Consider the following 13,745-nt stretch of genomic DNA (forward strand, 5'->3'; position numbering starts at 1 on the left):
GAAATTTAATTTAAAGCTGAAAAAAATGATTAAATTAATTCATGCACATTCTGAGGTAACAGTTATTTAAAGAAGTGTGTGTGTCTCTGTGGCCTTACCAGGACTTGCAGTGGGTGAGTCCATGGACCGGGACTCACTGCTCCCCCCAGCACTTTCTGAATCGCTGCACATCCCTCCACCCTGACTGGCCGAGGCCCAGGGACGAAATGGGGCCTGAGTCCGAAGTGCTGAATAAAAACAAATAAGATTGAATGCATTGAATGGCAGTAAATAACATCTCAGTCAAGTGTTGTTGTTTCAGTTTTCTCTGTCTGTGTATCTGTCTTTAATAAACTGGCCTAAAAGATGTGAACCCATTAACCACTATTGGTACATCCCAGATCTTTTCAGTCAGCATGAGATAAGAGATAAAATGTGCCCTTATTGGTACACCTTATCTCTTATCAGTGAAGGTACATCTTATCTTATCCCTAATCTTCTGCTGCCTGAAAAGATCTGGGTGGATCCAACTTACATACATTAGTAAAACAAAACAAAGGGAGATAACAACACAAGAAAACTGGCTACAGTTTAAAGCTTCTGTTTTTCTGTGTTATTATTCACATCGTGTTGTCTGTGTTTGATCAGTAAATATGTTTGTCCAGTTACTTAGCATTTCAACAGGTTCAAATATTATAAGACACTTTATATAAGAGCATCAGCTGGTGTGCTTGCAGACCTTGGATGTCTGTGCCACTGTGCCTTTCTGCAACCTTGGTATGCTGGGCACTGATGGGACTGTCCATGTCATCTCCACCAAGCAGGTCAGAGGTCATGGATCCTTGTGATAGGTTACTGTGGGACGAGTGGCAGCCACTTAGTGAGCGCTTGTTGAAAGGCATCCTGGGGAGGAAAATGATGGAATAATAATGATAACAGGGCCTAAAAGCTACTGAGGTTTGAGCAGGGTGTATTTCTGAATACTAAAACTTCCTTTATGGCAGGATGAAAGAGGTTTTCCAGCCTGACATGTTCAATAAATAAATCAAATAAATGTTTCTACAGATACCAAATTTAAAATGACAATCTCACCTTAGAAAACTGCTGTAGATAAAATACATTTTATGTGAAGGTATTCTTGGCGTTCACAGGAAAAGTACTGATCATAAGAATGATCTATACAACACATCACACCCATCCTCAGATCCTCCAAGTGGACTTAAAACAAACAAACTGCAGAATACTGCAGTATCAAAGTATCTATACATATTTGTTAATTCTGTGAGTATTAGTTGTAGTAGAAGTTCCCTAAATGATGTTATCATGAGATCAACCCCACGTTACCATCAAAGACAGCAGTTAATTAGAGTTTAACAGTGATTGACTGACTGTACTAACTGAGGCTCGGGAATAGCTGATGTGCAGATCATGCCAACCATTGTTAATGAAAGTCTCACAATATACAGTATGTAGGTCAGTGGTCTATGTTTAACCTTTTGAAGACCAGTGTTGAGGACACATGAGTGAGTGAGTGAGTGTGTGTGTGTGTGTGTGTGTGTGTGTGTGTGTGTGTGTGTGTGTGTGTTTCATTTCCTCTCTCCAGAGCTGAATTCTTTTGATCAGAGGGATCAGAGCTGGGGGGTGGGGGTATACAAGGAGAAAACTAAGTGAGAACAAAGCTCTCTCTTATTTTTCATCTGTCTGGGGTGTGTGTGTGTGTGTGTGTGTGTGTGAGAGAGAGAGAGAGAGAGAGAGAGAGAGACCACAAACCTGTGTCAACAAAACTCTCTCAATAGGAAACTAACTTTATGGACCAAAGGAGATAAAATACCCAAATGCCCAAATACAGAACAACCACCATATTTTTCATCTCAGTCAGAGACAGTGTGTGTAAGGTTTGAAAGCTACTGAAAAATGTTCAAAGAAGTTCAGTGAAACTGATGTTAAGCCCACTGCCACAGCTCCTCTCTCCCGTGACCGCAGCCGTTTCCGCAGGAAGCCCCAGCCAACCCAATTGTTTTACGCTCTCCAAAACAAGCTCCCTCATTCAATCACTCCACCTCACCACTCAGGTCTACAGCACCACTGTATTTATAACCACTTGTTTACCATAAATAGATCTTCCCACAAACTCACATGATTTAAGATTCTGATACAGGATAAAAAATAATATAATGATATACTCATCAACTCTACATTTAAAGACACTGAAACACTAAAATTGAGCAAACTAAATAAGAGTGAAATTAAACTAATTTTGTGACTGTTAACCCCTCTGAGATGCTCTTTATCTATCTAAGAAAACAACTCAGTCATTTCTGTGATAAAATCTGAGTAAACACAAACACTGATGACTGAGACATCTGACGCAGTTAAATTTAGGCACAAAACCCTAAGCATCAGATTTCAGTTTCATTCATGACATTTCCAGTAAGTTTCATCAACTGTAGATCTATGATAAGAAACCTGCTGTTTACAAGCAAAGGCTGCAATCTGATGTCTCACCCTGTGGTTTGTGTAACAGTGGAATCAAATGAGTGCGACTCCAGACGAGGCCCGTCGGTCGGCAGACCCCTGACAAAGTCGATGTAGCACTGGCCAGGCTCATACAGTTTGGCATTTTCACACAGACTCTGATGGTTGACAGGTAGGGACACAACCTGAGCCTGCTGGAGCTGGAACCAGTTCACAGTCACCTGAAGAAAGGAAACAAACATTATTATCCTGCAGGGACTGCCTCCGCATGTTTCTGACACTGTAGTAAAACGCGGTCAGAAGTCTTCCTCCTCTTCAGTCCGTTCTGGATGTGATGCATTCTTCCTATCACTCCTGCTAGTCTGAACTTAAAATAAATAGTTTAGCACAAAAATCTGAACTTACAGCCTTGAGGGTGAGGTCACACTGAGAGACCATCTCTCGGATCTGAGTGATGATCTCGCTCTTGGTGTTGGCCAGATCCACTCTCTTCTCTCCGACATCAATCTGACAAGCTTTGCAGTGCTCCTTGGCCTCCTCAGCCTGCAGACAGAAGGAAGAAAAATTATTATCATTCTCAACTCTGGCTGATTAAATTTTGATGAATATGATGGATTTGAGGCTTCAACTGCTGTAAGTCACATGGTCGTAGTTGGCGAACCAAAGATGTTCATGAGCTCATTTTTTATCCAGTACACAGACCACAACTCCCTTAAGTCTGACTGCTTGCTGACAAAAGACAAATGTTATTTGTCTTCCCACCAATTCCCTTTTTATGCCTGGTATTAAAAAGGGTCAAATGAGAGCTGATAAAGCCAAAGGAGCCTCATATTCTCTTACACAAAGGCTGTATTTGTTTGCTATTTAGAGCAAAGCAGAGGAGGTGCTGTACCTTCTGCAGAGCCTCCTCCTCCAGCCTGCGCCTCTTCTCTAGCTGTTTAGCTGCCGCTGCTCCTCCTCCCCCTCCGAGCTGCTCCTCTTCCAGGCGGCTGGTGGACACCTTGGCCTTCTCATATTCCTCCTGCCGCTGGACCTGCAGCAGCCGAGCCTTCCTCAGAGCACTGTCTGCCTCGTGCTGGAGATGTACACATATTAATTTAATACACAGACACACAGATATAACACCACAGCTACAGCACACACATGCAAGACAGTATATAGGTATGTATTCATACACTGAGCTTAGGCACTTCAAGAACATTCTTGGGCTTAGGCCACAGGTCAGTGAACCATGTTTAGATTGTGTTTGCATTTGTGTGGGGCCTCTTCAGAGTGCAACCTTTACGCTCGTCAACTCACCATCTTCTTTTGCTCTCTCTGCCACTGCTCCTTGACCTCTTTTCGTAGTTTGTCCAACTCATTCTTTCTGGCCAGGAGAGGCTGGAAAGAAACACATAACCCCCACACCACACACAAGGCATTCAGTAAGTCCTCTTGTTTCCATCATACATCCAAATCAAGGTCTTTCAGAAACACAGAATTCGTTTTGCTGGATTACCTGCATGAATTTGTTGCTTTGGAGTACTGCTGCAGTGTGAAGTACCAACTGGCTGTATTCAATGTCATTTTTGAAAGCAGCCATGTAGATCTCGCGGAAAGGCATGAATTCCTTAAATGAAGAGGACAGAGTCTTAATGTTGATCCTGTAAAACTTGGCTGCAAGTAAAAATTAGCAGCAGTATCTACTCACCTGCTGACTTGCAAGCGTCTTGGCAGATTCGGCCATTTTGGCGTAACTCTTTGCACACTCGATATCTAAAAATAGACCACACCAAAGTTAATATACAATGACTTGATTTTAACATCATGTACAGTACAATGCTCTACTAGCCTGCAAATGGTCATTTATTGTTTTATGTGCAAATATTTGCACATATTTGGTATTAACTGAACTGTTAGATCTTCTGTAAATACACAACTGCCAGAAAACTATCTGAGCATTTCTGACTGATTCATACAATGTCCTTTAGTCATCAGATAAATCAGTAAATAAAGCATTAGCCAAAGTGGATGTGTTAAACAAACAAGCTGTCTGTCTGCCTGATAACAAATGTACTGTACAACCTGACTGAGTGCTTTGTGTTAACTGGCCAAGTGACTATTAGACTGAAACCATTCATTAACCAGTGAACCAAACAAAAGCTCTCACACTGCACATTCAACCTTGAGCCTGGATAAGACTCCATTGTTTTCAGTCCAGTTCAGGTGACTGAGTAAATTTCTTTCAGAAATATTGGTAATTAATTAATTAATTAATTAATTAATACCCACATTTGTGCTTGAGCTAAATTCTTAGTTTTCCATTTCCCACTGAACAAAGCCACTGAAAAAAGTGTCTCTGTCTTTTTAAGAGTTTAACAGCTGAAACAGGAGAATGATTCTGTGACATAAATAGTTTAAAACCAATCACAGCCCAACATGCAACTTACTTAAGTGTGATGTGGCGTTTTTGTACATTCACAGATTCTGGATTTTTCTGTTACAGAGAAGGTACAGACACTTTCATTTTTTAAACCAGCAAACTGAACTTGTTTGTGGAAAAAACTACATCAAATAGTTTGGGGTGCTTGGGGTGGATCTATAAAAAAAAATAATACCATTGTTTTAATTAGGCACAAAAACATACTCTGACAGCTAATGAAGCACTTAAGTTAAGTTCATAGTTCATGACACAAACACACTGACAGCTAACTTCAGTGTGATCGGTGCGGCTCTGCTGCTGCCTTGCTACATGTCAGAAACACTCTTATTTCTCTCTCCACCTGTGCCCCAACTCACCCATGTTGAGACGTTTTTCCACCCATGCCAGCAGCTCTTTGGTGTACTTGGACCAGGCCTTGGCATAGAGCAGCGCTGACTCCACCCCACTGTCCTGCCGCTGCAGCGTCTTGTCCACCTCTTCAGCCCGAACAGGCGGACACGGTCCTGTGACAACCACGGGAATCCCACGAGGGAGGTTATAAAAGATGGGCTTACAAATGAACGGCATCGACCGACCCCCACCCAACATCCCCCTCAACATGGACGCATCACATATGTGTGATAAATGAGTCAGCGAGGAAAGCCCACTCTGACCTTGTGTGATATGGGCTAATACCATTTGAATGTAAGTAATGCTGACAGGAGACTGACTGCTGCATGTATTAGTAAGTGGTTAATGAGGCTGGTCATCATCAAGACGTGAGAGCTAGTGGTGCTCTTAGCCCAGATAACCCCACTGACACTGCTCTGGGTCTGTCTGCAGTGGCAGTGATGTAGCACAGACAAGACCATGACCCAGAATGATAAAACAGCAACAGCTGATTTATGAATAAGCTTTTTCCCAACAAATTGGAAGTATTAGTTTTCCCCCACACTTTCACAGAGCAGCACCACAGTACAGTAGCAGAGTCTGTCTTACCTGGCGGATCATCTTTCTCGGGACCGGATCCTCCAGATTCCACCGAGAGGTTCTCAAAAGACTGAAAAACAGACAGATGGAAATAAAATCTACCGAGGGGGTGGATAAATTTCCTACTTAAAGCGCGATGCTCCCTGCAAACAAACTTTAAACAAGGTGTATCAGAACCATAACTTCCTCCTCAGAGCCCGTATAAATCTTTTTGCAGGAAAACAACAATACATTGAATGAATTCATCGTTTGCAGAAACCATTTCAGGAACATGCATCAGCCTGCAAGCACTCACTGCACTCTGCTGCACTGTACTTTTTCATATCTTTTACTTGACAATTCAGGGGCACTAGGCCATATCCTGGCGTTAACAGAACAACGAATGACCTAATGATAAATGTGTGTATAAGAATGGGGACCATATGAATATGGAAATATCAGCCTTTTATTTTTAATGCCAAATACAGCTATGGAACATATTAAACTATCAATTTGATCCCTCACTTTTACTGAATTAAATGGATCGTCTGTTTGTGTGATAAATGGAACCACAGAATATGAATATTGTACTTTTCTTACCCTGCTTCTCTTAGTCAGGGGGAGCCCCAACACTGATCCATTCTCTACATCTCCCATAAGGAAGTCAGACACTCTGAAGGAAAACAGACACACAGACCAATAGAGTGATTTGAGGAAGGGTAAAATTGAAATCAGATAAATCATATTCAAGAGGAGTCTGTTTAAAACATAATTCAAATCATCATCAAGATTTTTTTCTCCATCCATACAGTTGTGACAGTCACAAGAAACAGAGAATGGTTGAAACAGATGCACCAAAGGCTGAGATATCCTGTCTCTTGCATGTGTCAAGCTCAAGAAACTTAAGCTCCTACAATTCCCATAATGCAACTCAGTAGTGTCTTTCATTATACTTTCCTCCTGCCTCCTAAATGCCCTCTCCACCCCCAGTTTTTAATGCAAGACTTCCATTTTAAAATGTTACAGGTGATTTCATAGCCATGTGAAAAATGGTGGAGTGCCCCTTTAATGTTGAGATGAAATTTCTTTTCTAATGCATCTGTTAGTCTGGCATTTACACAAACATATGTATAGTGCTTAATTCATTATTATTTAGTTTCGTTCCTACATTCGTCTTTATTTGAAGACGATTATTTAATCATTTTTCATGAGATTCATTAAATTTTTATCTCTGTTTTTTGTTGAAAACCTGTGCTAGTAGTTCCCAGTCAATTTTAATGTGACAACAACGTTTCCATCTGCTGGAGATCTTCATCAGGCAGTCAAATCTCCACCACAAAACAGAGCAAGCAATATATAGGAACGAACACACTGATTACTCAGGTGATTGTGATCCACATGACTGAGAGCCAATCTACCAACAGGCTAGACCAATCAGGGCGGGGCCAAAAACACCACCTGACAGGCAAGCCACACACTCTAGTACTCTCTGACACTCCCACATAAGTTTATGTGAGGAGGGAGAAAAAAATAGAAACAATATCAAATGCCACAGCTGAAAAATGAGTGAAAAGTGTATATCACAAGTCACATTGGCAAAACTATTGAGTAAAGAAATACAAAAGTCTACTATCCACACATACAAAAGCTTCAGCTCCAGCCTACACCCTTTCGGTTTTGCTTTGGAAATGGAAATTGCCTCTTTTTCGTTCACTTTGTGGGCATTGGAAATGGAAATTATGTTTTCTTTTTTTATTGTTTCTTTCGGTTTAAAAAGAAAATGGAACCGAATAAATAAATAAATAAATACATAAATAAATATTTTTTTAACAGTGCAGACTAATACAATCTAAATAGAATAAAGATATGATTGCCTGATGAGGATCTCCAGCAGACTGAAACATTGTCACACTGACTGGGAACTACTAGCACAGTGCATGGGTCTTTTGTTTGATTTTTGCTGTTCATTTTTTGACCCAGCAGCTGTGGAATATTTTTTTGGATGTGCGTGCCCTACACTCTGTTGATGTTGAAAACCTGGCCATGATTGAGAACAATAATAAATAACAAGTCAACTCATCTTCAGTATAATGGAGTAATAATCACAGTGATGATGTGATACTTACACATTGCCAAATGTGAATGCCAATGTGTCGATAGCAGTGTAGATCTCTCCGAAAAGCTTCTGTTTGTTGTCTTCGTTCACCTCCTTAAAGTTCACTCCTGTCAAATTGTGATGAAGTAGGATAGAGTCAAACTTTGGTAGCAAACCTAAACCCTGCATACTGAGGACATCCTGTGATTAAGACATAAATCCCTTGGCATGATTCATCATCCTGTGAAGTGGCGTCAAGTGTGGAATCAAAGAAAGTCTCCTCTGAGTCATGCTGTACTCCTCAAATCACACTGAGAGCAAAGGAACTGGTCACCTCATATCTCAAATGTGCAGACATTTTAAAATTGAAAAGTCCCTCAGAGGCATCCAAAAACAACTGTGTACCTTAAAGCAGAGGAGATAAGCAAGTGTGTATATTTGGCTGTAATCTGGAAAAGCAGTAGTTTCCTGCTGTAAGTCTAAACACAGCGTTGACTGAGGACAGAGTGGGGGAAAAAACACCAGTGTAAATACGGCTGTAATCAGTCTTCACAATAAACTTCCTGTCCTGACTGAGCAGAGAGAAAATAAACGGGGAGAGAGATGCTCAGAACATGAGACCAAACACCAAGCAATAAATCAGTGACGTCACTGCACCATCACTCTGCTGCCTCCATGATTTCTCAGATTTCCAAAGCAGTTATCTAGGAACCACAAGCTGGGAAGAGTCTAAATTTTGTTGAACTAATCTCGAATGGGCTTTCAAATCGTAAAAGAAGACTAATTCAGACAGTATCCTCAGTTACAATCGTCTCAGACGTCTTTCGATATCCAAGCCACGTTATGAGGATTGAAGACGACACATTCACCGATGTCGAAATACTACAACGTTTCCTCGGTAGCTGCTACACATTTCATTCGGGTTTTGGAAATTGTTATCAAAGAAGTATACTGTATGACAAATGGCAGAACTACCACTTACCCACCTCAAAACAAGCTTTTCTTTCTCTCTTGTCAAACAGAAATAAGACTTGTTGATCATGGCTAGTAACACCTTAAAAGTAATTTTTCTTCAAGCGGTGCAGCAATTTATCCAACAAAAGGACAAAAATGACAGAGAAATAAATCCAACACGTAAATTCCTCTCTGACTCAAGTGGCTTTGTCAGAAAGGTGCAGGAAAAAAAAGAATTTAGATGGATCCAGTGTCCATGGGGCCCTTAAAGCCTCTTGTCAACCCCAAACCAGCTACTGTAGCCACCACCATTCAAAGCACGTAACTCTCTTTTGCTGTTACATCTCCTCCTCTTCTGTCCAACCCCTACCCCCAACAGGACATCCTGAGGCTTGCTGGAATACAATGCCAGTACTCGCTCAGGCCCCAACCAGTAGTCCAAACGTGGAAGTTACATCATCGGGGAAAAATGGTATTGTTTCACTGGAAAAGCACAACACTCTCGAAACACTCGTCAGCTGCAAAGTCCTACACAAAATCCAGATTCAGGAGGAACTTTCCTTCGAATAAAGAGTAATACGAAGATATAGCAAGGCATGTGACTGGATCTGAAGTATTACAGGATGGAGAAAGTAAAAAAAAAAAAAATCTGTATGAACAACTATCTGATCTAGCGTTAGGGTATCTTAGAGTGTGATAAAGTAGAGATATAGCACAAACTCCACTAGAAAATTTCCAGTATTCTCTCACCCCTGCAGGCAAACTGTACAACTGTAAAATTAAGATGAGAACAAAACACAGCCTCCTGGTCACATGACATACCTCCATAAAAAGTTGCATAATAACATTTTATACCTTGATGTTGTGTAGTGTCAAAAGCTTTAACATTGCTTGGTAAAAAATACTGGTCCAGAACAGTGTTCAGCTGATAACACCTTGCTACTGTGTGGGGTCAGGAAGTGAGCAGTTCTGGCCACCTAGTGGCAGAAAAGGTGTTATAGCATGCTTCACTGCACATTATTACAGCTATTGTAAAAGCTAAATCTGTTACATTGTTTGCTATTCAATGCAGGCACTTGCTCAGAGATATCACTAACAGTGGTGTCCTTAAACCAGACACTATCAATAAGACAGGTTTGAAATACAGCTGCAATTTTTTTTATTACATTCTTAAGAATTTATTAATGAAAAGTCATTGAGACCCTAAATTCAAAGGCTTCTATAGAACAACTATTAAGCTGTCAAATCTAAAGCTTCTTTATTGAAAAAGTCCTCTGTGAGTCTTAATTGTGCATGAGCATGTTTGACTGACATATCAATAGTTGAGCTTCTGCACGAAAGACGGGACATGCATGCATCAAATAATTGTTTATGGCACACACACCCATGAATATGTGGACTCCTTCCAAATATTTCAGTGAAGGTAAGCTAGGTATTCATCACAGAGCCTCCTCTGACTTTGCACAGCTCCCCATGTCACCATTCCTTATTAAGTAAAAGCTTTTCAAAAAGCTATGCAGTCCCTCTATGTCCCTCTTTGCAATGCAAATTGAGACGAGGTATACTCAGGGGATTCTTGTGTGGCGGCCAAGTTAAGAATTGACCTGCATGCCAGATCATAATCTCAGAGAATGAGAGATTCAAAAGGATTCCTCAGTGTAGTTCCCTCTGGACTGGCAGACAAAGTACAAAGGACACCTGCTTCTCCCTGCCTCTTGAATCAGGTATCTAACTCCCAAATATTATTTTCTTACTCTCTGTATGGGGTTTGAAACACACATTGATGCATTCTAAGCACTTGAGTGACTTCTGAAGAGCTGCATGGCTTTGAAGCTATAAGAAAACTCCTCAGAAACATTCTCTGGGAAGTTCTTTTTAAGACTTAGGGAGATGGTGTGAGAGAAAGGACATGGTAATATTGAGTGTCCAGGGGAGAAACTGTCAGGGGAGAAGGGGGGATTAGATAAGCAGAGACAGAAAACAGACCTAAGGAAGAGTGGAGGAGTAGCTAGTATGTTTTGCAGGAAAGCTGTGAGCTATGTGTGTGCACATGTATTTAAAGGGAGAACTGGTCATCATAGCTCACCTTTGACCGTGGCGATGACGGTTCCAGCCGTACTGAGGATGTCCACCGAGTTGAGGCTCTGGTGCTTGCTGATAATGGCCTTCAGGACTCTCAGCAGCTCCCCGAGTCGCTCGTGGACCGCCTGATGGAGGCAGTCCTGGTGCTCTGGAAAATGATAAAGACAAGTTTCTTTATTCCACTATACTCAACTTCCCTCTGTCATAAAATCATTATGATCATTTAAATTTTATTCAATCCACCTTGTAATCAGCAGAGTGGCTGGATTGTGGAGTCTAGGAATTTCTTAGATTAGAAAGCTAGCTGAGAAGCTAACAATAATAAGTAATAGTTTCATTTCAGCTCCCTACATAGAAATAATTAAGAACAGTACAATATTTAGAGCGATTCAGGTTTTAGAAAAGGCAGTATCCTCATCAACAGCCAATAAACTATTGGTTGGTAACATTGGTTACGAAAACATCATCAAACATCCTGTTTAATGGACAGGTCAACACTGTCTGCAGTATTTCCAGCTCCATGTCACTCTTCGCTTTAAAATATCACCATTTCAAGCTCTGACATCTCAATGACAGCTACTACATTATCCATTAGCTACGTTAATCTTTGACCAATAAGATGATAAGAGATCAGTAATGTTCCAGAGTTGCTCTGCCACAACGATGACAAGTCACTGCACCAGCTTTGTTATGCTACAGAACATGTAGAGACTGGAAAATTACAGTTTTCAAGCTACTATGAATTACAAACACTTAAATTACACAACTTGTATTGTATTTCAACACTGAGGCTTAACTATCAACAATTTATTGTGTGCTGTAAATCCTGAGCAGATTGGAACAAGCTATTTAAAAATCTCCCTGCTTTAAATGAATGGTGCAACTTCACTGGCAACAGGATTACTACATGACATTCCAGCTTTGTTGGTTGAAAGGGTGACCATGGCAGCCATGTCAGACTACTGCCATCCATTCACTGCAGCTCTAGTCAACACTGTAGCAGCTAATGGTCTGTCCAGGCAGCTAGACCATACAGCAGAGATAGCAGAGGGACTGCACACAAACTCAGCAAACCTACACAGAGAGCTACAATGGTGCTGACCCGACAGCCAAAGGCATAAACAAACATGACCTTCTGTGGTCTTTCTGCAATTAGCAGTTAACTAGTCAGTTAACCAAAGAGAACTCTGCATCTCAGGTATGTGTTTCTGTGTACTAGATGAGACTTTACCAGCAGTGAGTCATCACCTTTTACGAAAGGACAAAATGGACATCGCTATCAAGGTAACCTTGATAACATGCTTTTGGCATGGTTGAGGAATGAGGTCATGAATGAGACAATATAAATGAGCCTATGAGGGTTGAGTTGTTTTTACTACTTACTGTAAAACTACAGAGAACTACAGGGTAGTGTGACTGAGTTCTGACACAGCTGGCATAGTGGCTTTCCTAAGGATGAGTGATACAAGAGGGAAATGAAGAGGTAAAGAGATCACACATCTCTCTGCCCCCTCTTTCACACAAACACAACATACACTTACAAATGTAACTGCCACTGTGACTAAAATATGTTCCGGTCCCAGGCTGTAATCATACAAAACACACACTAGGCTGCTCAGCAGGTTGTTTACACTTCATATTTAAATGTGACACATGTCACGTGTATAAATGGATTACTTTTAGCAGCTGTTTCTTGGTCAGACCTCCTTGCTTGCAAACTTTTGGTAAAATAAAAGTGAAATTTTAAAAATGCACACACACACACGCGCGCAGACACAAACACACGCGCACACACAGAATGGTTACAGGCAGTCAAAGCCACATTTTGTGCTGACGATCACCCCTGGATTACCCCTTCATGGAAGAGGGGATCAGAAAGACTTTAGCTGTCTCCCATTTTTTCTTTTATTCGTTAGCCCTCTTTTTTGGAGTGGGACAAATAGTGCCGCCAGTGGGGCTAATAACGCTGGGTCTGTGTGGCCGCCATGACAATGCTAGCTGCGGCCTGACCCGGAAATCCAGCCAACTGACCAGCAGGTGACAAGTTCACTCCGACCAACAGGTCACAACATCACCACAATAACCAAACACCCAGTGTGAATACATGACTAAATATGCAGGCCAAATTCACACGCTAACTCTGAATATGTTTCAAGGTTTCTCACAGGACTTAGACTGTTCCCCCCCAATGAATGAGATAATACAGTCAAATTGTGTGTCAAATGACCATACATGCTGCTTTACTGACAACTTCAACACAATCAACAACAGGCCACTTAACATAAACTCAAAGACCTGGAGTGATTAGGTAAGGTGCAATAACAGGAAACACAACAAGCACATGAAAAGATCCACAAATAAACAAATGAACTCAGCACAGACTGCTTAAAAACACAGGACACGACAAAATGCTTACGCAAGACAAACACAAATTCCAGACTGTTCCTCTACCACTTGAACCACTCCATGCCAACATGCCCTGTTGCTTCTAGCTCGCCAAAAGCTTCTCCACAGGACCTGGAGAGTCCTGTCCTTCTCCATAGCAACCATCTTCATCCATCTTCATCAGATGTCATGCACAGCTCTTTCCAACGCTGAGGACCTGTTGGTTTTTGATGATGAAAGCCTCTCGTCCTTTTATTTCAGCTGCCCAACGCCCCACGAGGCAGGAAAAGGGCCAGCAGTGTGCTCCTGGCACAGCCACATATCAAACTGGGACTCTATATATTGCTTATATACAATCAATGCACTTGGGTGTATGGAGAAGGTCGTTCTCATTGATGGCAGTCT

General features: G+C 41.3%; 1 protein-coding gene across 2 annotated transcripts in view; it reads right to left on the minus strand.

Moving 5' to 3' along the window:
- arhgap29a (Rho GTPase activating protein 29a) overlaps positions 1-13,745 on the minus strand; it is a 32,752-nt gene that overhangs the window by 6,428 nt on the left and 12,579 nt on the right. The window contains exons 3-15 of one of the 2 annotated variants that reach the window (XM_018698244.2): positions 10,960-11,103; positions 7,951-8,047; positions 6,425-6,497; positions 5,855-5,915; positions 5,233-5,379; positions 4,145-4,209; positions 3,953-4,063; positions 3,754-3,834; positions 3,347-3,529; positions 2,860-2,997; positions 2,485-2,675; positions 719-882; positions 99-227 (exon numbers count right to left, since the gene is read on the minus strand). In XM_018698244.2, the coding sequence (XP_018553760.1) occupies positions 99-227; positions 719-882; positions 2,485-2,675; positions 2,860-2,997; positions 3,347-3,529; positions 3,754-3,834; positions 3,953-4,063; positions 4,145-4,209; positions 5,233-5,379; positions 5,855-5,915; positions 6,425-6,497; positions 7,951-8,047; positions 10,960-11,103 (1,584 nt within the window). Of the gene's footprint in view, positions 1-98; positions 228-718; positions 883-2,484; positions 2,676-2,859; positions 2,998-3,346; positions 3,530-3,753; positions 3,835-3,952; positions 4,064-4,144; positions 4,210-5,232; positions 5,380-5,854; positions 5,916-6,424; positions 6,498-7,950; positions 8,048-8,905; positions 9,236-10,959; positions 11,104-13,745 lie in introns of those variants that run through there. The other variant, XM_018698245.2, reaches the window with a different exon arrangement.

Source organism: Lates calcarifer, linkage group LG24, assembly GCF_001640805.2.
Source record: "Lates calcarifer isolate ASB-BC8 linkage group LG24, TLL_Latcal_v3, whole genome shotgun sequence".
Taxonomy (NCBI): Eukaryota; Metazoa; Chordata; class Actinopteri; family Centropomidae; genus Lates; species Lates calcarifer.